The sequence below is a fragment of the Cupressus sempervirens genome, chromosome 8 (genome assembly GCF_028749045.1).
Source record: "Cupressus sempervirens isolate cs-2001-9-10 chromosome 8, ASM2874904v1, whole genome shotgun sequence".
NCBI lineage: Eukaryota > Viridiplantae > Streptophyta > Pinopsida > Cupressales > Cupressaceae > Cupressus > Cupressus sempervirens.
The window spans coordinates 528,480,405-528,507,689 of NC_143125.1; the positions used below are offsets into that span (position 1 = coordinate 528,480,405).

Here is a 27,285-nt window from a genome sequence, read left to right on the forward strand (position 1 = left end):
TGTTGGGGACACCGAACACTTTGTTTACCTCTTTTGGGGAGTATGAAAATAGTAAGGGTTTGCTGGAAATATTGAATCTCAGATCTATGCCTTTTTTCTCGTATCCATCCACCATAGTTTTTAAGACAGGATCAATTTCTTTTAGATCAAAAATAGGCATAAAAATGATCTTATCTACTTCAGCCTTGCGCAAAGCCTCCTTTAGTACATGATTTTCCTCTGCATTCTCCCACCATGTTCGGCACTCACTTCCCACCATGCTTTCGAATGTGACATTGGCAATTGTAATCTTTTCTGTGCTCTTCCATCTGTCCTTCTTAGTACCAGACGCCATTTGCCTCACTTTTAATGCCTTGTCTTTTCTTGGATCAATAATTGTTCCTCTCTTGGTGTTTCCTATGCTTGTCTTCACCATCTTATGATGTGTTTTAAGTCTCCAAGTGGCTTTTGTCGAGTTTGATTCACAACTGTTTTTTATCGCCACATGTCTAAACGTATCACCCTGCTTCCTATTTATGGGATTTGTACAGCACAACTACCTGTGTAGGTCCATACATTGTATGACAATTCCCCCAACCCGTACGATCTTTGATTCATCCTTTCACGTACGGAGATTCTTCGTATGACGATATGAATTAATGCTCATATCTTGTACGGTTTGTTGAATTTATTTTGTATGATTGTGTGCTTCAATGTTTGTGCATTGTACAAAAATCCTCCTGATCTTCATATTGGTGTTTGTATGTCGTACAAAACTAGTTTCTCCTCCTTCATGTCTATGATCATATGAAATATGTTCTTCAGGCCTTGTCCATTTGGAATGCAAGTGCTCCCAAGATCTTCTTTTCTCCTCTTGTCGTACGGATTTCTCCTTCTTGACTGCTTCTCTATGTACTTCAATTCCTTCCTCCTTAAGTCATACGGGTTCCTGAGTCCTTATGCTTCTTCCTCGTTCCTTTATAATAGATTTATAACCCTCCTTTTTCTTGTGTGTTTCTTTTTTCCTATTTCTCCGATAATTTTAATTTTATTGGCTTTTCTCTTCTTTTATTACTATGGAATAGATATGAAAAGTCTCTTTACTCTCCTTATAAAGTTTCATCTTGGACCCATTAACGAGGGCTTTTAAAGGGGTGTTGTCCAAGGTGGATAACTTTATTGCTCTGTTGGCCCCCACTTTTGTTATTTTGTAGGGTCCCAACCATCATATTTTGAACTTGTCAGGCTTGATTTCATTCTTGTCATTAAACTTAAGTACTAGATGTCCTAGTTGAAAGTTCAATCCTTTTAAATGTTTGTCATACCAAAATTTTGTTTTGTTTTGTGCTATCTTTGTAGCCCACTGCACCAACATTCTTCTTTCATCTAGTTTTACCAAGGAAATAAGTCTCTATTGTAGGCTCTGCATATCTCCCATTCGGTGCTAAACTGCCAGTATTAGACTTGGTACTATATGTTCGATGAGCATTATGGCCTCTTTCCCGTACATTAAGTCGCAGGGGGTTTGTCCAGTGGTGGCTTTATAGGCAGTTTGAAACACCTAGAGGACTGCAGGCAACCTCACTTCCCAATCCCCTTTTTCAACTCCACATGTCTTGTATAGAATAGTCACCAATACTTGTAGCTTCGGCTTGTATGTTTGCCCTTGAGTAGTATGGACTGGAGAAAGTTTGGAAGATCTTGAACGCACTTGTCATTGTCTCGATTACTTGACTCAAAAGTGTACTCCTCTATCACTTGTGATTTGTAGGGGTATGCCAAATCGAGTAATGGTTTGTTCATAGAGAAATATTGTCGTACTCAGCATCATGTTGTTAGAAAGTGCCTTTGCTTCCACCCATTTGGTGAGGTCCTGTATTGCCACCACTATGTATCTACATTTGTGGGTGTTTCTAGTAGGCAGAGGCCCCACAAAATCAAACCCCCAACGTTCAAATAGCACCTTTGGTTGTGAGGGAAAAAGTGGCATGAAATCTCTTTTGAGGGGCTTGCCTGCCCTTTCGCATGTATCACAACTTAGAACCCATTCCCGAGCATCTACATAAAGTGTAGGCCACTATAGTCCTACTAGTAATACCTTCCTGGCTGTTGCTTCTAGTTCCATATGACCTCCCCCGCCAAACCTTCATGAGACTCTCAGTACTCCCAGGATCTCCTCCATCACACACCTTTGTAGTACCTCATATGGCCCCATTTTACATATCATTGATAAGATGGAATGTCTTTCTTTTCAATGCGATCTTTCTCCTTTCTGCAATTGGCATTTCTGAGGGAAAAGTAGAGGTTGGCAAGTACTAGCAGATACCTTCATACTAATGCGGTAGTAAGGTAATTTGAAATAGATGTGCATCTGGAAAATCCTCGTTCACTCCATTTCCAACAGGTTCTCCTAACTTTACCCTGGACAACAGACCTACAATCACATGGTTCTTTCCTAGACGAACTATGATTTTAAAGGTAAATTCATGTTGAAAGATTCCATGACAGCATCACATTGAGAGAGTTTGTGATGTACGTTGGTTGTGATCTTTGTAGGCCTATCTTATTGAGTGATTCCATGATTTTTATTAATAAGTCACTTGTTCTTTTATTGTCATGTTGAGAGAGTTCATGATTAATCAATTTAGTAGATTTCATATTTGCTAGAGTGAAAGCCCTTGGACCACCCTCTGCGAGTAGGCATGGTGGAAGTCATGACTTTAATTTTATGTGCTTATAAACGAACTATGGTGAATTATGCTATGCTGAGATAACATGTTCTATGAGAATCTTCAATCTATGTAATGAGAATTTATCATTAACATCTTTGGTTTCAGCTACATGTGACTTCCATAATAAAGATCTCTCTCTTGCTAAGAGAGAGTGTTGAAGATTGTAGCAGTGATAGAGATATTTATCTCTGATTTTATGAAATAAAAATACGATCGTTATAACCGTTATGGTCATCTTTAGTTGAAGAAGACATTTGTGATAATTTTTTAAAATAATATTAAATATAGAGACATGTGTCATGCATCATGCATAGAGGCAAACATATGGAAATATGAATAGTTTTTATATTTGGAAATTGAAGAGACCTGCAGTTGTGTAATGAAGAGTCTCTCTATTCCTTATATATGTTGTATCAAGCAAAAGCATTGTACACTTGAACATTTTCTTAATCAATAGAAGTGATATTTTCGTTGTGTGGCTGGGTTTTTCCCTTCAAGTGGAAGGGTCTTCCTAGGTTAATCTGGTGTGTCTTTTGTGCATTTTTTTCTCTCCTCTTATTGTTGTTTACCCTTATTTTCTAGGCTTAACATTAACAGCCTTGACCTTTGGTCTTTGGAGGACATGGATAAAGGTGAAAAAACCAGTCCTAGTTTTCTAATTTCTAGCAGCAGTAATAAATCCTTAACTTCTCATAACATTGTAGCCTCTAATCATACAGAAGTGAGTAATAAAGACTTCTCTTATTGGCACACAAGATGCAAGCATTTGGAGATGGTAAATTCGTTGATGCATCTCATTATAGGTCTGGTTTTAAACACTTTGGATCAGTTGACATAGAGCAGTCTCAAGAGCTTAATGAGGATTGGTTAGAAAAGGCAAGACATGGCAAGTTATTGGCTCATCAAGCCAAGCTCCGTCTTCATAATATTTGTGACTGCCACCACTCATTACATGATGCTGAGAAAAGAATGGCCAATTCAAACAATTTAGTTGTTGGTAACTTTCTTGATGATAATAATAATTTTATTACAGCAACGCTAGTGGGCCAGCCACTCAAAAATTGCCTATGACAGGTGTAGCAATCCATGACTCATATATGGCTGTCTCCTTTGATAGGACAGTGTTATCTTTGTCAGTTGGTCACTTCACATTTTTTGACTCCATATGGATTAGTAGATGCCCTAGTTGGAATCATATAGAGTTCCCTGAGATGGCATTGACTACTTGCGTGATTCACAAGTGTGGGAGTACTAAGAGGTATATCCTTCGGATAGAGACGAAATATGGGATGAATTTCTTGGATTAGCACTGGTTGGATGACATGTCTGGTATCATTCACTTGCTGGTCAGAGTTATGAAAGCGAGGCAAGGTGGCCATTTGTATGGATTGCTTGCCATACAAGATTTCATTCTCACATTATTTAGGTATGTTTTCCATTCATAAATGGTTACTTTACGGTGATGGTATCTTCTACTTCTACATTTCATAAAACAGGCACCAAACTTTGATGTGGGATTTGGAAAGTAGCTTTAAAGATGCATTGGCACTTCAAAGCCCTTGTCACGAATCTCAAGGGGAGAGTTGAACAAATTTCCAACAGTTCCAAGTATTGAGGATATAAGGCATTTTATAAGAGTGAAGCATCGAGAACAATCCATGTTCCACCCAAGGTTAGTATGGGATTGTGCTGGTATAGTGATGTGTTGCTTGTGGACAAGCAATCTCTGAGGAAGGGAGGACAGTAATGTCCCCTTCCTAGCTAACAAGCAAATGAGTAGGGGTTGGCCTATTATTCAATTCCTCATAGGTCGATAGTATGGATAGGGGATTCAGTCAGAGGGCCATGGAGCTTGCAAGGGATTTCTAACCCGTTACAGACATTCAAATGGCAATTCTAGCATTTTAGGAGGGACCCCTATTTTTATGGAATGACAGTTTCGGGGTATCTATGAACCATTACAAATGATTTGAGACAATCTACTAAATTTTAGGGAGGGGTCCTATCTTTTAGGGAGGTCTATCAATTGACTAGTTGATCACTCAAAGGACTATAGGGCAGAGCAAGATTTCATTTTGAACAGTTTCAGTTGACTAGAGACAATCTCCCACTTCTCAGGGCACAACCCTATATTTTAGGAGGAACTATCAATTAGGCATGCATGACATAGGCATCATCAGTGATCACGTGGTTTTGGTCAAATTTCAAATCTGGGTCTAGAATAGCATTTTATGAATAAATTGGGAAATATTTAAATGTTTTTTAATTTGGGATTAAATAAATTAATAATAAAATGAGTATTATTATCACTTTATATTATAATAAGTCCATGGGCTCACTTCCCTAGGAGTAATTAGAATAAGTAATTTTAATAAAGGGGCCAATGTTATTAATGATAAATAGTGCCTTGAGGTTCATTTAATTGGAGGAAATACTTTAATAAATCCATTGAAATAAAAGATGAAAAGCAGAGTTCCAAGAATCCCCATGAAATCGCCTGAATTGCCTATTTGGCGATTCGATTCAACTTGGGCGATTTTTCATTAATCATGAATCAGAATCACCGATTTTTTCCCATGAATCGCCGATTCATGCGATTCATGGAAAAATCGCCTGAATCGGCCGCACAGCAAAGCTTTAAGTTGACTTGATTTTTAATAAAACACATGTTTTTTTTCTTTTCTTTTTGGCCTTTCCTCTTTGTTTTAACCCTAAAGAACCTTCTAATTGTTAAGCATGAGTAGAAAAGAGAAAAAGTGAGAGAGAAGAAGAGAAAAGAAAAACCACAGGTTTCCAACCAGCAAGAAGGAAAAGCACCAAAGAGATTAGAAGTCCATCTGGGGAGGCCATAAATTGCATTGGGAGCATTAAGGAGTCAATAGAAACACTCCCCAACTCATTTGCAAGAGGTAAGTGCTGATTTTTTTTTGCATGTTAGTGTATTATGCATTTTTTGTTAAATTTTTTTAGTTTTCATTTGCAAATCTTGAATGTTTTTTAGTCTTACTAAATTGCAAACTAAGGTTTGTTGTTTTGTAGATTTTGTTTATTATTTTCAAAACTTGATATTTTACTTGAATTTTTTTATTGCAGCAGCTCTTTGCTTTCATTTTCCACAATGGGTAAAAAAGATCAATGTTAAAAATATACCGAAGAGTTTCCTATAAGAAACAAATTTCAAACGAAATGTATGTTTTGTAAAAAAATAAATGGTGGTATTTATAGATTCAAATACCACATTGCTGCTATACCTGAACATGATATTACAATTTGCACTCAACAAACTGCTGAGGCAAAATGCACTTTTTTAGTGGCATTAGAAAATTATGAATAAGAGAAATTGAATAAAAAAATGCAACTTGAAGGGTTAAGGGCTATTGGTTCCTATGCTCCTATAGCCGCATCTGCATCTGCATCAACTTCCGCATCAGTAGGTTGTGTTGGAGAGGGTTCTTCCAAGCCTCCTTTTCATCCTAGTTCTAGTGCCCATGCGAGTGCTAGTGCTAGTCAGTCTTATACCAAGATTGAGGCCAACTCCAACCTATTGTGGCCTAGAGTGCGGAAAAACAGAATGGATAGTTACTTTGTGCCCCGCACTACTCCTAATTCACAACCCACGCTTGAGGGCATGGGTTTGAACAAAGAGATTCATGATACTGTCAAAAAAGAGATTTGCAAATTTTGGTACTTTTGCAACATTCCATTTTTTACAGCCAAGTAATTGACTCTTTTTTCTTTGTTTTTTTAAAGTTAAACTTAAAGCAAATTTTTAATTATATCTACTTGTTTTATGATTCATTGATTAATTATAGATTCGCTTTGCAAGCTTACATAATGATGTGACATCTAAATTTCTAATCATAATCTATTTTGATAGGGCTCCTTATTGGCAAAACATGATAGATGCAGTTGTTATTTGTGGTCCGAGGTTTAAAGCCCCAACTGAGGCTGAGTTGAGTGGAAACCTCTTGGATAAAATGGCAGAGGATATGAAGGTTGAGGTTGAGGAGCACCGAAAGGAGTGGATTGAAAAGGGTTGCACCTCATGACTAATGGTTGGACAGATAGGAGAAATAGAACACTCCTCAATTTTCTTGTATCCTGTGGAGGTGATTGATCATTCTACTTTCCTACATATATAATTGTGAATCGTGATTGAATATTTCAAATTTTGGTTTGTTGATTGTTAATTTGTTGATGATCCATTATAATTCATTGTTTTGTAGGATATACCATGTTCTTCAAATCCATTGATGCTTTTGCTCATATAAAAAATGCCACATACTTATGTGAGGTTATTGAAGAAGTCATAGCAAGGGTGGGGGAACAACATGTGGTGCAGGTGGTGACGGATAATGCAGCAAGTTATGTTGTTGCAGGTAAACTTTTAACTTTTCAAGTTTTGAAAATAAATTTATTTGAGTTTTGAACTTTTTCTAATTCAAAGTTAACTAAATTCTAACATGTTTGAATTTCTAATTAACTTAAAATTGTTGTAGGTAAACTTTTGATGGAGAGGCACCCCACCATATTTTGTCATTTGGTCCCCTTGTGCGGCATTCTACATTGACCTCATGTTGGAGGAAATTGGCAAGCTTGAGTGGGTCAAATCATATGTTGAAAGGGCAAAAAATATATGCAAGTTTATTTATAATCATTCATTTTTCCTTAGCACAATGAGGAAGTGCACAAGAGGCAAGGAGTTAGCTCGTCCAGGCATCACGAGGTTTGCCTCGAATTTCATCACACTACAGTCCTTATTGACATCAAGGGACGATTTGAGGAGCACGTTTGTTGGGCGGGAGTTGATTTCATCTTCCTATGCTACGACCATTGCAGGGGTAGATGTGGTGAATTGCATCTTTGATGATGATGGTTTTTGAAAACCTGCTAAAGAAATCCTTAAGGTAAATTTATTGCAATTTAACATTTAGTATTTAACATTTAATATTTAATTGTTTAATGGTTTAGTTTTACTTTAAGTTATATTATTTTATATTTAAGTTTTGACTGAAATTTTTGTTTTACTTTATATGCAGGTCACTAAGCCCCTTGTATCTCTCCTACGAACTGTTGATGGGGAGAAGCCCTCTATGGGCTACATATATGGGGGCATGGATAGAGCCAAGGAGACCATTAGAGATACCTATGCAAGAGTGCAAGAGAATTATGCCCCTATTTGGGATATCATTGATACGAGATAGCAGAATCAGCTCCACCAACCCATCCATGCAGCAGCTTACTTTTTGAATCCGGCATTTAATTTCCGTCCAGACTTCATGGCGAATGAGGAGGTTCTCACCGGCTTATATACAGTGATCTAGAGGTTGAGTAGTGATGAGGATAGCGCAGCTGCAACCATTGAGCTTGACAAGTTCAATAATAAAGAAGGGCCACTTGTCTCTGGCAAGATGGCCATAGATGCACGGACAACAATACAGCCAAGTAAAAATTAAATAATATATTCATGAATCTAAAGTGTATGACTTATAAGTTGTGCGTGCATTTTAAATTTTAATTGTTGATTATATAATTTTAAAGTTGTAAATGAGACTAATTGTTTTTGTTTTCCCTTATTTCAAATAGATGGTGGCAAATGTTTGGGCCCACAACCCCAAAACTTAAAAAAATTGTCATCCATATTCTGAGTCAACCAAGCAGTGCTTCTGAATGTGAGCGCAATTGGTCCATGTTCGAGCACATCCACTCAAAGAGGAGAAATAGGTTGACTGTGCAGAGGTTGAATGATTTTGTCTTTGTTCCTTACAACCTTCATCTTAGGATCAGACAGATTTTGGGTGTTGGCTCCTCTCTGATCATTCTAGAGGAGATTGATCCAAAATCAGAGTAGCTCACTGAGGTTGTGGATCCAGTCTTCACTGAGGAAGACCATGAGTGGGTTGACCAAGTGGATATAGAGGTTGAGGTTGTAGCCATGGTGGAGGAGGCAGCTAGAGCACGTTTAAGCACTGGTAGACGCACTCGCGTATGCATAGACACAGGCTGTAGTGATATTGTTTGTGAGCCCATCTTACATGCAGGGGATATGGCTTGGCAGTCCTCTAGGACCTACCTTAGACGCCTTTCTAGTAGGCAGACTAGATACTCAGAGGCTGAGGCTGAGGCTACAACCAAACTTGAGGATGATGATGAGGATGATGATGAGGCCTGAGTTGGAGCCTTGTTTTTTCATTTTGTTTACATATATTGATACTGATAGACATACATTTCATGGATCTTCATCTTAGATTTTTACATACATTTATGATTTGATGTCTTATGGATCTTCATCTTACATACATTCTATGTTTTGAATCATTATGATCATATGATTTCTATGTACTTCAGCTAGCCTATTTTACATGTAACATAGTTACGTATGTGATGGATTTATCCTTTATGTTCCATGTTTATGTATGTTAAGTTTTAACGTCTATTTGATGATGTTATAGTGTGTTTAAGTTATATTCAATAAAGGGTGCATGAAATAAGTTTTAAATTGTTAAAATCTCTAAATTTAAAGGGTTTTTTTTTAATTTGTTGATTCATAGCCGATTCATGGGCAATTCATGGCCGATTCACGATTTGATTTGGCCTTGCCGATTTCGATTCTCGTTACTTTGATGAAAAGCCTAGAGCCATTCAAGCTTGATTGAGAAAGCATAAAAGAAAATTGGGGCTTTCATTTAAAGCAACGAGATTTATTATTTTCAATCCAGAATTGTGGTTAAAACTCCAATTTCAAAGTTTGCAGCACTTTTACACTTCAAGAACAAAAAAATCTTTAATTGATCAACTTGGGCGTCCACCTAGCTTGATTGTAGCTTTTATTCAGATTGATTTGTCAACTGGAAAGAGAAATTGAAGCATCAAATTTGTGAGGTGATTGTAATTTGTTGAAGGCAGAATTTCCATATCAGATTCACATTTCAGATTAGTTGCAGAGTAGTGGTAACTTCAAACCCATATATCTCAGACACAGGAGAAGGATTGACATCATCTACAGCTGAGGATTTCATCATTTCAGATTAGATCAGGGCAAAATTCAACATAATAATTGCAAGGTTCATCAGCATTTCTTACCAATCTGTGGGCTAATAAACTTAGCTATACTACCCAAGCAAGCTCATCATCTTCCAGCTGGCCATACATCACTGGGCAGCAGCTGACATCAACATTCGCAGTAGAATTTGTAGCAGATCAGAGGTATTTTGTGTCCAGATTCTTCAGGATTAATCAGCGAGCATAGTTTGGAATTGTAGAAATTCATCACCAATCATATTTATGCAATTTAAACTTGATACGGTTTTTCATGTTGTGTATTTGGCCTAAAATAAATGTCAATATTTTTTCAGTTTAGTTTGAAATTGATTCATAGTTGCTTCATTTCAGCTTTTAGTCCTTTTGTTCATTGAAATTCATATTATCAGAAAAGACAAAATATCAAAATATTAAAAAACAGAAAAATCAGAAAATTGAAAAAAACTCAAAAAACAAACAGATCTTCATAAAGCTGTTCAAAACCAAACAATCAGAGAAATCTGCAGAGCTATTTGCTTGAAATAGTATGCGGGGTCTTTCATTGGATTCCTCCAACAAGGTGAAATCTGCTGAAACTTTTTCTCTGGTGTTGGAGCAAGTTATCGTAGAGGTGGGAGCTAAACATGTGATGCATCTAATTACCAATAATGTACCAGCATATGTGGCAGCTGGTAAAATCCTTCAAGAGAAACACAAAACACTTTTTAAGACACCTTGTGTGGCACATGTCCTTGAGCTCGTCCTTTGGAGGACATGGGCATTGGAGTTCCTTCCATCTTTTAAGCATATTACCATGAATCATATCTATAGGGAAGGAAACTCTTTGGCGGATCATTTGGCAAATGAAGGAGCTGATGGCTCAAATAAGACTGGCGTCTCTCAAAGATCTTGGTCACATGACCTTCTAAATAGGAATGAATTTTTGGGTGATCTTCATATTCTAAGCCCTTGATAATAATTATGTCTTATTTTATTAGATGTCTCTAGGAGGATAGTCTAGCTAGATATATCAAAACTTTAAGTTAGTATTTTTATTTCTAGCGAACTTTATTAGACTAGACATTTAGTATATTCGTGTAATGTCCCCATCTTTTTAGCCTCTCAACAGAGTTCTTAGCCTTTCATTCTTTGAAGGCTAAGTGGAGAAATAAGGTGAAATAATTAAATTAATTTCTTATAAAGTTATTAAATAATTTTAAAATTAAAAAGTAACTTTATATTTAATTAATTTAATTAAAAAGTGACTAAAATAAATATTAAATCATAAGTCACTAAAATAATATTATATTATATGGAAAAGAGAATTTTCTAGAAGCACAACTAATAATTGTTGGAAAGGAGGAAGCTTCTAGAAAAATGCAATAAAATAATATTTTATGTTCTTCTAGAAGGGGTGAAGGAATAGAATAAATAGAGGAGAGAGCCTCATTGTAGGGCATCCAAATTTGATATTGACATTTGCTTGTGCACTTGTGGAGCCAAGGGTTTCTGCAGGACATTTCAGTCATTGAGAACGATAATTCTCTTTGATTGGCAACTTTGAGGCTGTGAAACTATCAGCTGATATTGTTGCATTTGTTGGAGGTGATATTTCAGTCATCTCATTAAAGCTTATTGAGTTTTTGTAGCAATTCATGAAGAAGATACACTTCAGATTTAAGGTTCATTCGATGCCCTCATTTTATCTGCACTTTAGGAGTTAAGCAACTAATTTGGAGGCATATTAGGAAGTCTATAACCCTCTGCTACAGTGCCATCACTACAGGAATTGTGAACAATGTCATTGCTACAGGAATCGTGAATAGTGTCATTGCTACAGGAATCGTGAATAGTGTTATCACTACAGTGGCTGTGAATAGTATTGCTACAATGCTGTGAACAATATCGCTACAGTGCATGACAGATTCTGATCAGTTTTAAAGCTACCTACCAATCTCAGGTTCCCTTCATTTTATCTTCATGTTTATGCATTATCTGAAAATACATCTACATGGTTTGTATGGACAGTCTAATTAGATTGTTGAAGGTATTGTAACCTGATTTCATATCAGAATTTTTATATCAGCAAAATATCAATTTTGAAGTTTGAAATATAATGTTAGTTTGCATGCCAATTGTTTGACATAGTGTCACTTGGCTGTAAGTGTTAATTTGCATTGAATAGATGTCATATATTGCATCAAGAAGAAAAAAAAGTTGTATTTCATGTTAGGTGTAGACTAGGCGGAAGAGAAGTCATTTTTCAGTCATCCTATGATATTAGAAGTCATCTTTCTTATTCTGAAAACAAACTGAAAAATAAAATCAGTCATATATCCCTCTGTTGTACAAGTGTTTGACAAAATTTTTAAAAGCAAATATAGCAAGCTTCAATCAGATTTGGACAGGGATATTACAGTGGTATCAAAGCTTTCATCCTGCCATCCTGTGACCAGTCAAACAGCAGATGAGTGAGAGAGAAATCAGATATTATAGCAGGGAACAACAAAGACAACAATATCAGAATCCTCAGGTTGAAGGGGATACATTCTCAGAAGCATTAAGAGAAAGAGATACTGGCAAAACAGTTCAAAATATGGCAGAAGAAGAAAATAAGGATGCAAGAGCTGAAAGGAAATTTGATACCATGCTTGATATGATGTCACGCTTATTAGCAAAAATGGATCAGCAAGCCACTCAAAATCAAAACACAACTGAACATAGTGAAGTTAATGAGGAAAGGTCTATACATTGCACTGAAGACACTAGAGGATCAGCCTCTAGGCCTCTTTTTCCCACCTTTACACCAAGAGAAGAACAACCACATGCTGCTCCAACTGTTTCTTTTCGAGACGAAGCTAGACAGGCCTACTTGGAGTATACTACTCTCCCTCCTGATATGAGAGAAATATGGAGATTTGATCAATTCATGAAGCAAAGGAATAAGAGAGGAGGAAGGAATGATTACTATGCTCCAAGAAATCACTATCAACAAACACTTGGTAAGAATTCCATGCCTTACTATGATGGAAGTAACAAATGCACAGCTAGGTCTTGGGTTCAAAAGCTTGATAATTATCTTTCTTTGAGACCAATGCCTGAAGAGGATGCCATAAGATTTGCTACACTACATCTTGAAGGAGTTGCTCACGAGTGGTGGTATCATGGGTTAGTCACTCTTGGACACAACCTTATCACTACATATGAGTTTACCAATAGACTGATTGAAAAGTTTGATGTCAAAGATCCTGAGGTGAGTTTCCGTGAATTGGCACAACTAAAACAGCATGGTTCCCTTGATGCTTATGTGAATGACTTCCAATAGTTATCGGTCATGGTTCCTAACATCAATGAAAGAAGATTGGTGGTCTTATTCATGGAAGCATTGATGGAGCCATTTAAGGGTTGGTTGAAAGCTTTCGATACTCCCTCACTACAGGAAGCAATGAAGAAGCCACGAAGCATGGAGTTCACTGCCCCTACCAGCAAGTTTACATCAAAGGGAACATTTTCCAATCGTGACAACAAGAAGTTTCCTAAGGAGGACAAAGCTAAAGGTAAGTCTACTTTTCCGCTTGATCGTGAGACTCTTATTGATTTAAGGAAGAGGAAACTATGCTTCTATTGTAAGGGACCATATGATATTAACCATGACTGCCCTATGAAACCTAAGGGGAAGTCAAATCGTGCAATGTGGGCACTAATTGAAGATTCTGATTCAGACCAGCAATCTGAAATTAATGATTTAGAATCAGAAAAATCAGAACATGATGAAGAATTAGAGGAAGAAGTGAAGCTTAAAGAGGCTCGTCTCACAAGTATTTAGCGAAAAGGGTCTTTTAGGATGCAATGGGTTTTGCTGGTCAAAAGATTATTGCCCTTCTTGATACAGGTGCGACACACAATTTCATTGATACTAGGCTTGTTGAGAGGCGTGGTATACACACTAAGGAGTTTGAGGGAATTCGAGTTAAGGTTGCTGATGGTTACACTCTTAGGTGTGACAAGATGATTTCAAAATTGCCCATGCGCTTGAATAATTATGAGTTCAAGGCAAATTTTTATATGGTGAACATGGGAGACACAAACATGGTTTTGGGAATGACATGGTTACATGACATAGGAATATTCACCCTCAACCTTCGTGAGATGGAAATGAAATTTGAGATGGATGGAAAAACTCATGTGTTGAAAGCACTCAGAGACATCAGTTGCAAGACTATTTCTTTCAGGAAAATGGAACGTCTCTTGCGTCATGACATGGTTGAGTGGGCAACAAGTTGTGTTTTAAAGCCAACACAAGAAGAGCAGCAAAAACGTATTTATCCTCCTGATATACAAGAGTTGAGGATCAAGCATGATAAGGTCATTAGCGAGATTCCACCTAGTAGACCTCCAAATAGAGAGATAGAGCACATCATCGAATTGGAGGAGGGTGCTAAGCCCGTGATAGTCACTCCCTACAAGCACCCTAAGCGGCTCAAAGATGAGATAGAAAAAACTATCAAGGAGTTGCTAGCTATGGGACATATTAGACCAAGTAAGTCACCTTTTGCTTCATCAGTGGTATTGGTTAAAAAGAAGGATGGTACTCTAAGGATGTGTATTGATTATAGAATGCTTAAGAGAACTATCAAGAACAAATATCCCATTCCAAGGATTGATGAGTTGATTGATGAATTGCATGGTGCCAAGTACTTCTCCAAAATTGATCTAAGATCGAGTTACCACCAAATTCATGTGAGCGAAGAAGATATTGAGAAGATAGCTTTTTGTTGCCACTATGGACATTTTGGGTTTGTGGTTATGCCGTTTGGGCTAACCAATGCCCCTGCTACATTCCAGTCTACTATGAATAGGGTATTTCATTCACAGTTGAGGCGATTTGTGTTAGTCTTCTTTGATGATATCTTGGTTTATAGCAGGACATGGGAAGAGCATCTTGCACATCTTAACATAGTTTTGGGTATTCTTGGTAACGAATCTCTATATGCCAAGGAATCTAAATGTGACTTGGGCATGACAGAATTATTATATTTGGGTCACATCATTAGTGCAAGAGGAGTTCAGATGGATCCAGATAAGGTCAAGGCAATTGTTGAGCGGCCCACTCTGACGAATCTAACACAACTTAGAGGAATTTTGGGCTTATGTGGATTCTATTGCAAATTTTTCAATGGGTATTCTCACCATGCAACACCACTTACAGATTTGACCAAGAATGGGTCTTTTGTGTGGACTCGTGAGGCACAAGAATGCTTTGAGATGTTCAAACGACTTATGACTACATGCCCAGTGCTTGCATTGCTGATTTCACTAAACCCTTTGAGTTGCAATGTGACACTTCAGGTGAGAGGGTTGGAGCTATCCTTATGCAAGACAAACATCCAATTGCCTATGAGAGTAGGAAGCAAAGAGGTCCTGAGAGAAGCTACAGTATATATGACAAGGAAATGTTGGCCATAATGCATGCATTGGCCAAGTTAAGACAGTACTTAGTGCGCAGTAAGTTCGTTGTAAAAATAGACCATAATAGCTTGAGACATTTCCTTGGGCAGCAAGATCTTAATGACAGTCAACAGAACTGGGTAAGCAAGTTGCAATCTTATGATTTTGACATTTCTTTTGTCAAAGGTTCACAGAATATAGTCGTTGATGCCTTGTGGCAGAATATGCTAAGGATTCTTGGGCTTCAGGTATTATTGATGGGTCACTGCAGGATGATAGATACACGGTGGTGAATGATCTTATCATTTACAAGGGGAGGATCTTCTTGACTCCAGGATCAGAAGTAAGGAACATAGTATTGAGGTCCTTTCATGATTCACCATTGGCAGGCCATCCCGAGTATTTCAAAACCTATCAACAGGTTCGAGAGAGGTTCACTTGGAAGGGACTAAAATCTGATGTTCTACGATATGTTAGGGAGTGTGTTGTTTGTCAGCAGAACAAACAGGGCCATACATATCCTGCTGATTTATTACAGCCACTTCCAATTCCAAACAGGAAGTGGGAATGTATATCCATGGACTTCATCACAGGGTTGCCAAAAGTAGAAGGTAAGGATTGCGTTTATGTGGTGGTTGATCGCTTGACCAAGTTTGCACATTTCTTTCCAGTCACTATTTCATATTCAGCCACATAGGTTGCCAAACTATTTTTTCGTGAGGTGTTTAGATTGCATGGATTACCACGAAACATTGTAGCGACCGAGACAGTCGATTTATGAGCAATTTATGTGTAAGCTTTCTTCGAGTACTAATTACCACCCTCAGACAGATGGACAAACAGAGATAGTCAACAAATGGGCGGAAGGGTACCTCAGAAATTATATTGCTGGGCAACAAAAAGGGTGGGTTAAGTAGATATACCTTTGTGAGTACTGCTACAACACCACTTACCATCTTTCTATTCAAATGACACCATTCATGGCCTTGTATGGTTATGAGGCTCCTAGCTTTCTTGATTTGTTGATAAGTGATAGCAGAGTACCTAGTGCTAGAGACATGTTACAGCAAAATCAGGATATCATGAGGGCTCTTCATGAAAACATCCGGAAGGCACAAAACCAGCAAAAACAGTATGCAGATCAGAAGAGAGTGGAACGCTCTTTTGAGGTTGGGGACATGGTGTATTTGATGTTGCAGCCCTACAGGCAGTCTACTCTCAAAAAGAGTGGTGCAGAGAAGCTCAAGCTGCGACACTATCGACCCTTTCGAGTCATTGGGCATGTGGGTGAGGTGGCTTACGAGCTAGAGTTGCCAGCGGACAGTAAAGTGCACAATATTTTCCATGTATCACGCCTCAAGAAGACATTGGGACATCATGTCGTTCCTTCTGCAGTTCTACCAACCTTAGATGATGAGGGTAAGTTGATTTTGATACCAGAGGCTATATTAGATTTTAGAGAGAAGCAGTTGAAAAGTCGTGTCATTAGAGAATATTTGATTAAATGGAAGGACCTACCCATTAAGGATGTTACATGGGAGAGTGAAGAGATTCTGCAATATCCAAAGTTGAGATTGCTTGGGGAGAAGCAATTTCCAAAGGGGTGGATTGTAATGTCCCCATTTTTTAGCCTCTCAACGGAGTTCTTAGCTTTTCATTCTTTGAAGGCTAAGTGGAGAAATAAGGTGAAATAATTAAATTAATTTCTTGTAAAGTCATTAAATAATTTAAAAATTAAAAGGTGACTTTATATTTAATTAATTTAATTAAAAAGTGACTAAAATAAATATTAAATCATAAGTCACTAAAATAATATTATATTATATGGAAAAGGGAATCTTCTAGAAGCACAACTAATTATTGTTGGAAAGGAGGAAGCTTCTAGAAAAGTGCAATAAAATAATATTTTATGTTCTTCTAGAAGGGGTGAAGGAATAGAATAAATAGAGGAGAGAGCCTCATTATAGGGCATCCAGATTTGATATTGACATTTGCTTGTGCACTTGTGGAGCCAAGGGTTTTTGCAGGACATTTCAGTCATTGAGAATGATAATTCTCTTTAATTGGCAACTTTGAGGCAGTGAAACTATCAGCTGATATTGTTGCATTTGCTAGAGGTGATATTTCAATCATCTCATTGAAACTTATTGAGTTTTTGCAGCAATTCATGAAGAAGATACACTTCAGATTTAAGGGTCATTCGATGCCCTCATTTTATCTACACTTTAGGAGTTAAGCAGTTAATTCAGAGGCATATTAGGAAGTTTATACCCATCTGCTACAATGTCATCGCTACAGGAATCGTGAACAGTGTCATCGCTACAAGAATCGTGAACAGTATTGCTACAACGTTGTGAACAATATCGCTACAGTGCATGACAGATTCTGATCAGTTTTAAAGCTGCCTACCAATCTCAGGGTCCCTTCATTTTATCTTCATGTTTATGCATTATCTGAAAATACATCTACATGGTTTGTATGGATAGTCTAGTTAGATTGTTGAAGGCATTGTAACCTGATTTTATATCAATTTTGAATTTGAAATATAATGTTAGTTTGCATGCCAACTATTTGACATAATGTCACTTGGCTGTAAGTGTTAATTTGCATTGAATAGATGTCATATATTGCATCAAGAAAAAAAAGAGTTGCATTTCATGTTAGGTGTAGACTAGGCAGAAGAGAAGTCATTTTTCAGTCATCCTATGATATTAGAAGTCATCTTTCTTATTCTGAAAACAAACTGAAAATGAAATCAGTCATATATCCCTCTGTTGTACAAGTGTTTGACAAAATTTCTAATAGCAAATATAGCAAGCTTCAATCAAATTTGGACAAGGATATTACGATTCGACACTTTAGGTTTTTTCGGCAGCTTTATCAAGGGATTCTTGAGATCCACTTTTTTAATCTCCTCTAACACTTTAGTCTTTTATATAAATTTTAATTTTGGATGTACTTCTCATAAGGGATCATTAATTACTTATACAAGTTCGCAAGCACCTTCCATACATGCATAAATTCACTCCTTGTGTGGATCTTAAATGCATTTATTCTCCCAAGAGAAGCGGTTAAGTTGGGCAACCCTTCTTCATAGCTATTTATTAAGGAATGTTGGTCACTTTGTTTGCATTCGAGAATTATGGACACCCCAATTAAAATTACCTCTCCTGCAAGGCACATGGCTTTCGATAAGCCCATAAAGATTGAGAGAATCATGCAGTTCGTCCCTGTTAGAAATAAGGTTGTTTGGAGAGTTGTTCTACAATGCTTACGAACCTAGTATATCAATTGTCCCAACAGGTTCCTCTCTAATACGAACATTGTTGCCATGTTCATAGCAGTAATCTGTCATTTTTATGCTGACAATAATCTTATAGCTAGTCTCTATCGTGAACTATTTGACGACCACCTGTTAGGTGATCTTGACACTGTCCTTATGAACATCAAAGGTGATCTCACCATTCCTCTTGCAGCCAACTTTAATATGCTATATATTAGAACGGAAACTTATCCTACTTACCCGATTATCTTTACAAAGGACCCGACAGGCTTTTGGGAAGATAGGGAAGTCTATCTGAGAAACATTAGGCTTCTCTACTTTTTCACCATCTTGGATCCCACTGATTTAGACTGGCTAGAGCACTACTTCGAAGAAGAAGGGATTCTACATGAGGGAGTCCTGAGAGCCACCATAGAAGATCTTCAAGAAGAATGAATGCTTCTCCTGTCTTTCTTTTTGTTCTCTTGGTTTAGTTTTTGACAAAGATTAAAACTATTACGGTTGTTGGGCTTTGTTGAAATATTACTATTCGACTCTCATTTATATTATTGGATGGGCTGGTCAGTAATATTAATTTTGAATGGAGCCTACTTTCGTAAAATAGTAAATACAGGGTTCTAGACATATTAAATTCTTGCTTAGTATATTTTTGTTAAAATTCATCCCATAGTCTGGTTGAGATGGACATCTCTGCATAAATTTACAAACTTTCATTTTATATATTGTTTGGTCCGAACTGCTGGTTAGTTTTTGAATAATTCAGGTGCTATATATATTGCAGGTTGAATGTCACTTATTGATTTTGTCTTCATTTTTCTTAATATTTCCTGATTAAAAGGATAGTTTATATTTCAATTGGTACTAGGAATTATCAAAATATGATACGACCATAAGCAGAAGTCTGGAACTTACATAATGTGGACTGCAACAGCAGTCTGGTTGATTCCTGGTAGTCTGTGGCCTTTACGGATTGCATGGAGGTGGAAATGATTTTTTTAGTTATATTCTGGAATATTTTTAGCTGATTATTCTCAGCAAGAAGTTGGTTAGTCTGAGTAGTCTGCATCTTTGTCAATTTTTTAAAAAAAATAAGACGAAGGAACTTACATTGAGAAATTAGGGGACCTTATGCCTACTCTCAAGATGTGGGCAAGGTTCCAGTAGCGTTGGATGCTTCTCACTCTAATGGTGGATTGCACGAGTGTAACTATTTCACAATTTTGATATTTTGAGCAAGCTCTATGCATAAAGCCCATTGCCATCAGGAAATTTTCCATGCAGTCTACTTACCCTTCCTAGTAAGGGAGAACAGCTCATGGGGTGGTGAATTGAGTTAAGGAGGTTACAGGAAGCAACAAGCCATTAGCACATAAGGTTGGCATTGGTAAACTTTTTGCTCAAGCATCATATAAGCTGGTTTTGCATTTGTTGTGTTTAATTTTGTTACGCAACAATAAGTTGCCTGAATTTTTTATTTTGTTGGGCCATGCTTATAGGTTTTTTAGGTTTTGTATAGTATTGGACTGTCGTGCCATTTTTTCAGCAAGGCCTCCATCTAATATTCTATGGTGATATTCTAGATGTATGAAATTATGCAAAGGATCCCAACAGAATGTAAAAGAAAAATATGAAGAAGTCACTTACTTTAGCATTTTTATATATAGCACTTCTTTAAACACAACACTTCTGAACCATTTTTCAGGACCTAAAAAGGCTTTTAACATAATAACCCGGACTTTATCCAACATCCTGAAACCTAATAGTAATTTCAAACTTAACCACTAGGTCTTTTATCTATTGTCAGCATAGTTTAAACGCTCGGACTCAGCACACCAAAAAAATAGACTCAGACTCAAACTCATGAGAGACTCATGGAAGGACTTAGCAAAGACTCAGCTAAAGGAGAAAACTGTAAGTCTTACATAAAAACAAAATGAAATTAATACATTTAAAGAACACAAGAGCCATAATTGATATATTACACATCATATGACTCTCAGGCACTCAATATATGGAATATCATCACAGTTGCAAACTTTAAAATGTATAAAAGTAGCAAAATTTTATAAATGTTTACAAAATCAAATATAATGATATGTCCAAATGTGGAAAACAGCAAACTAAAGACTACATCCTCCTCTTTCCCGCTCCTAATATAACCAATATATCGCACCTTGAGACTTGAACTAGTAGGTGTTGAGTTTTTTAAATGAGGGTGTGATTCTTCTTCAACATCAAGTCCTCATCTTCGTCATCCTCCATTTCATCAGAATCACCCTAAAACCTTGTTGTGAGCAAGCACAAAGAACAAATGACTCAAAAAGTGAAAAATAAAGTCAAAAAATAAGTTGTTGGGCATGTCCAAGCAGCAGCAAGAGCCCATCACAAGGACTCGCAAGTCTTGATGTTGGACTCGACTCACAAGTCCACGGCAATTCAACTCGGCTTGCCAATGGACTCACGAGTCCGCAGCAAGTCCTGCAAGTTTTTGAACTATGATTGTCAGAAATCTTAAGAAAAAACTGCTCGAGACCAACCCCTTAAGCAGAATTAGAGAGGACAAGGTACTAACAGATTTTGGAGTATATATTAGACTTCTAAATTTGAGATTTCAGTTCTTGTTTTGTTGGTAAAGTGATCAGAAGCAAAAGTCAATATGACATAACAGCATATAAGAGACAAAGAAGCAGAGTGATTAGGAATCAAAAATTTATTTGGAATGAAGAGACTATCTCAATAGGAAGCAGATTCCTAGATTTTCTTTGCAACTTCTCTTTTCCAATATAGGATGATTAAGGGGAATCGTCCACTGGATAATGTCTTCACCACAAGATGATAAGCACAAATTTTGGTTTTGATAAACTCTCCAGCATCCAATCACCCTCTCCAATACCTGATCACCATGTAACGATGTCTCGCAAATAAATTTCTTTCAAATAACCCACAGTTTGCGGTGACCATTCTTACCATTCTTTAGGTCTGGCTGTGTTCAACATACCTAAATTTATCTTTTACTTCCACTACTTCTAAAAATATATATATGGAGAAAGAATCCGTTAATTTCTATAACTTTTCCAAACATTAATTATCTCTGAAGCACACACGCCCTCTGATACACTAAACTCATAAAAACTCATACTTTTTATGAAGATCTTACCAACTGCCTGTGAAAAGCGTGCTCGCGCATCTGGTTGCAAAGAAGAGCAAGCAAGGCCAATGCGAATAAGAAGACATGGTCTGAATTTGATGTCACAACCATGCCAAAATACCAAGTCTGACCAGCCATCTAGCTCTGGAGGTGAGAGAAAGTAGTATGTTTCCCGCCACCGTATGGTTTTCTTAACTAATGTCATTAGCATAGAAAAGTCACCATTTGCTGCAATATAGAACCTTTCTAGTTCATCATCCTTTATCCTGTCAATATAAGAATCAGACTGTCATTAAAAGATGCTGCTTGATTAAGATGAATTAATTGATCTTAACACTATGACAATAAGACGAATTAATTGATCTTAACACTATGATATAAGAGAATGAATAGAAACCTTAGAGGTAAAGGTTTACAAGATATAACAAATTTCTTTCCAACCCGCATGAAAAATAAATAAAGAAAAAATATCACCTCTTATGTAAACTAATATATACATGGTATAAAAGAAAAAACTAAAACTTCTATAATTCAAACTCCTATTTGAAAACAAATATACAACTCTACTTGCATTTCAAATTAATTTCCTGATTCTAATCCAGTGCCTGTAAATTTGGTAAAAGTTCAAAAATACAGAATGTTTCCATAAAATTTGTAAATTAGTTCAAAAATATCTTCATGTTTTATTATAACATCATAATTCTTGCAAATATAAATAAAAATCTATTAATGACTCAAAATACTCTAATTTGTACAAATATCATTTGTGGCTAGTTGGCAATACTCGGTGATGAATTAGTGATTCTGATAATCTTTTAAATTATTAAATAATAAGTATATCATAAAGTCCCAGTCAAAATTTGCATGTTATTCTAATTTTAAATTTTTATGTACATTCTAGTAACACAATAGAGTTTTAACAGAAATTTTCAGTGTAATTATATATATATATATATATATATATATATATATATATATATATATATATATATATATATATATATATATATATATATATATATAAGTAAACACTAAAGGAACCCGGAACAAATTAAACAAAAGCATATAAAGAAACCTGACTTTCAACCCACTAGAGAAACCACACAATATATCAGTAGCAGAGTATACAAAAAAATCCATGTCTCAATTTTTCAGTGTATTGTTTTCCAGCATTCCTGAAGATTCACTTTAGAGGGTTGGCATAAAGCTGGTAAAAAGTATTATGAATAATTTATACCTAAACATAAACTAAAAAGTGTAAAGAACAAGTAATCATGAAACAAGTGTTTTCTTTAAATAAAACAGTCAAAATAATTTGTCTTCAATTAAATTTTAGAAACCCCAAAGAAAACCAAAATACATAGACAATATCCTGATTCCTGATTTCAATAATGTTATATCTATATTTAACTCCAACCTATTTATATCTCCCTAAATTATTCAACTCTCCTCGTGATAGCCACTTATCAAAAATGGTATTCACAAGGTCAGCACTCAAACTCTAGAATTGGACCTCAACCCTGCAATACTGGTTCAAGTCAAAAGGCATATCAAACTCTAAAATAGGCTTCTACAAATTGTCGCCAAAGGAGGTAATTAATAGAATGATTTGTGTACAAGGAAGAAGGTTAATCCCCAGAAATTGAGAATTTATTTATTTATATAGTGTTACTTTTATAGTTTTATTCTTAGCTAAAGACCAAATTTGCAAACTTGATTAGTTGTATCATCCATCACTCAACCAGAGCTACATTTCTTAGTGAATGCCACGTGTCTACCTATGGCATTTAAAACAATAGTAGAAGAGAGATTTTTCTTCCACGTTTCTTCAGCATGAGCACTTATAGAAATTTCAATCTTACATGACACACAAACAAGATATATACAATTCTCCAAACTATCATAAAAAAATACGCGTGGTGGGTCATATTTGGAAAGTCTTTAATACAAATGTCATTCTTTGTGATCTTATCCTTTGAACATTCTCTCAAGCCATTGACAGAGAACATTTTGAAAAAAACTTATTGAGTTTGGTGGAAACCCTCATTTGGCAAAAACTGCTTGAATTTTGCTCCAAATGACCTAAAATCTAAACCATAGTGGCTTCAATATGTTTTTGATCAACTCTTCAAGAATCAGAAAAAAAAAATTGCAGATTTGCAACCTTCGGAGTGAACTTAGAGGAATTCCTTTCGAAATAACTCCTCCAAGTCTACTCTTTGCCAAAATGCAAAGATATGCACTTCCCAATATGATCTCATAAATCTTTTTAAAATGCCTTGTTTCTTGCCTTCAGAATGCCAAGATCATGTTTTGATACCACTTGGAATGAAACAGTTTGCATAATAAATGAATATAATAGGAAATATGCTGCAGAGACTTGATAATAATATGCAAGGATGTGAGTTCCCAATCATACTTGGATTCAGGTTTGAAGATTCGGTTCACCGGTTTGAGCGAAATATTTTGGGTGTTGGATTTCTTTGGGTCCATCCATACAAAAACCAATTAAAATCAGAAACATATACATATTTGCAGCCATAATAAATTACAAAATACACCACCCTATTAACAGTCAAATATCATAGCAAAATACACCGCATAATAATAGCCAAATATTAGTGAAACTCAAATGCCATGATACATATTAAACTTTCAGGTTAAAAAATAACAATGCCAAGTATCAACAATCATTGATCATTGATCAATGATCAAATATCATATGGACCATCAAAAATGTTATCATTGTCCGTATTTGATGACCATCTTCTTGTAGGTCATTTGACTTGGGCTTACTAGACATGACAGTCATGAACTTGCATGGTATTGAATGAAATAAAAAGGAGTAGGATAGTACTTATAAAGAAATTACAATAAAAGGAAATTAAATACAATAAAATAAGAAATAAAAAGAATCCAAATTTAATGACCATTATACAATCATCTACAACATTACTTTAATTCCCTCCCTTCATGTTATTCTGATAACTAAACCAAGTTGCCCCCTGAATTTTACAAACTTGTCCAAGTTCAAAAACTTGGTCAGAATATCTACAATCTGATCCACAATTAGAGCATAACGCAACATCACAATTCCATCTTTTAAGCTCTACATGTTCAGTTCACTTGAAGAAGACTGGATTCTTGGCAACTTTTAGTGCCCCTTGATTGTCAGAACAATGGTGAAGGCCTTGCTTGAGACATTTTCAACTCAGAAAGCATCTACTGTAGCCATACTTCCTCACATACAGCTTTAATAGTTCCCTGATATTTTACTTCAATCGAGGAAAAAGCTACAGACTACTACTTCTTACTGGTCCATGTGACTACACCCATACCAAGACAATAGATACCTACAAGTAGACTTCCTTTCATCAACAAAAGATACCCAAGTTGATTCTCTAAAATCAAACAGCCAGGGACCCATGTTTTTGCTATACAAAATTCCAAAGTCAAATGTCATTTTCATCTATCTCAGTACACACTTCATTGTAAGCCAACGATCTGCCTTAGGGATTGTCGTGAAAAGAGATATGTAGCTCACAACATAACTAAGATCAGGTCTAGTGGCCATAAGATATATGATACTGCCAACTAGTTGGATTAAAGATGCAACTCACCACAGGTGGATCAGCCCTTTATCTTAAGTTATAGATGAAGATTTGCAATCTACCATCCTGAACTTATCTAGAAAACTCTTGGCATACTTTGACTGAGAAATGAAAATGCTGCCACCTGTCTACCAAACCAATAATGCAAAAGTCACAGATTAGTCATATCAGACACCTTCAGTTTGATTTGCTTAGGCAACTATGACTACCAATAATGATGATATCATCCACATAGATGACAAGAAGAATGATGTCATTACCAGTGATTTTGACTTACAACTTGGGAATCGAAGGACTTCTTTGAAAGCCTAGTGCAACCAAATATTATCAATCTTGATGTAACCATGCCATGGGGGGCCTACTTTAGGCCAAAGAGCTTTTACCAATCTCCATACCTTGTGCTCTTTGCCTCAACCTTGAAACCTTGAGGCTGCAACATGTAGAATTCTACCAAATTACCATTAAAGAAGGCACTCTTCACGTCCAATGGATGGACTTTCCAGTCAAACTTTGTTGCAATGGCTAGAACTGACTGGACAGTGCTAATACTTACTATAGGAGAAAAGATTTTCTCATCAACGCCCTAATTCTGCAAGAAGCTTTTAGCCACCAATCAAGCTTTGTATTTATCAAGAGTTTCATCAGCTTTATACTTCACTTTATAGACCCATTTCCAGCCAATGGGTCTCTACCCCGGTGGAAGATTTGACACAACCCAATTGTTGTCATTTAAAATACTGTGATACTCAACTTCCATAGCCTTTTCCGATTCAGGTTTCCTTTTTGCCTCTAAATAGTTTTGGGGCTCATAAACACTCCGAATATTGGCCATATTCTTCTTGCTCTTGCCTTTAAATGATAAGAGAGTAAATGAGAAAACAAAGTTATATGTAAAAGACTAAAGAATAGAGTCAAAAGCTTACTTAGACGCTTAAATCCCCAAAACAAGGATGAGGCGGTGGAGCTTTGGGATGTAGCCCATAAATTTACCAACTTGGATGCAACCATTGAGGATTTTGTTGTTGGAAATGTTGTCACTAATGTCAAAGGTCAAAGATAAATCGTCATTGATGTTAAGTCAAAGGTGTATGAAAAACTATTGGTTAACTAATTGTTGTTGGTTTCAAGAAAGATTTCGTGAACGATTTGTTATACATTCTCAATGTAGAGGAGTTGGAAGACTGAGGTTTTAAAGAGAAGCAACTAAATGATAGTGAGCAAACAAATGCAGTAATTTAATGTCCAGCAACACTTTACTGAAGACAATATTGACTTCATTAAAAGTTAAAAGTCAATGAATATGAAGCAAAGGCCCAGTCTCCTAGACCTCCTTGTGAAGACTGCAGTGGATGCCTTTGCAGACTTGGTGATAATCACCTTGCCCTTTTTCTTCAAAGGTTCTTCTTCTTCTTCTAATTCTTCTTCATCCTCTGCATGTCCTTCATCTTCACCTTTACCCTCGGTTAACATGAGAGGTGCACTAGATTTCAGTTTGGCTATCCTCCTCTTTCCTTTGTTAACCGCCTGAGGTAGCTTGATTTCCAGCTCTATTCTTGCCTCTGTCTCTTCATAAGTACCAAAGTAAGGAGCCTTGGGATCCACAAGTTCATTGACAAGGGCTTCAATGATATCCTTGTTCTCATCAATGTTTACTTCATAACCAAGAGGCTTAACCCATACAGTTCTAGGCTTGACTGCCTGGATGTATACCTTGTCACAATCAACCATGAAGCACACATCATCCTTGTAGTCCTCAACTAACTTCTTAGGTATCCTGAACCTATTGTTCATTTTGTCTTTAAACACATCAAAGTAGTTGTCCATGATGCTGCCATAGTTTTCTCCCATTTCTGCAATGTATTCATTTATTTGGTACAATACTCGCACATCCTTTCTCCAGTATACAGTGCCTTTGAAAGGAAAAAACCAAGAGGCTTGACCAATACAGTTCTAGGCTTGACTGCCTGGATGTATACCTTGTCACAATCAACCATGAAGCACACATCATCCTTGTAGTCCTCAACTAACTTCTTAGGTATCCTGAACCTATTGTTCATTTTGTCT

General features: G+C 36.4%; 1 protein-coding gene across 7 annotated transcripts in view; it reads right to left on the reverse strand.

Moving 5' to 3' along the window:
- LOC149543521 (SEC14 cytosolic factor family protein / phosphoglyceride transfer family protein) overlaps positions 1 to 27,285 on the reverse strand; it is a 160,090-nt gene that overhangs the window by 39,615 nt on the left and 93,190 nt on the right. For all 7 annotated transcript variants that reach the window (XM_089798314.1, XM_089798316.1, XM_089798313.1 and 4 more), the window contains one exon: positions 21,620 to 21,876. In XM_089798314.1, coding sequence (XP_089654440.1) covers positions 21,620 to 21,876 — 257 coding nt within the window. The remainder of the gene's footprint in view (positions 1 to 21,619; positions 21,877 to 27,285) is intronic.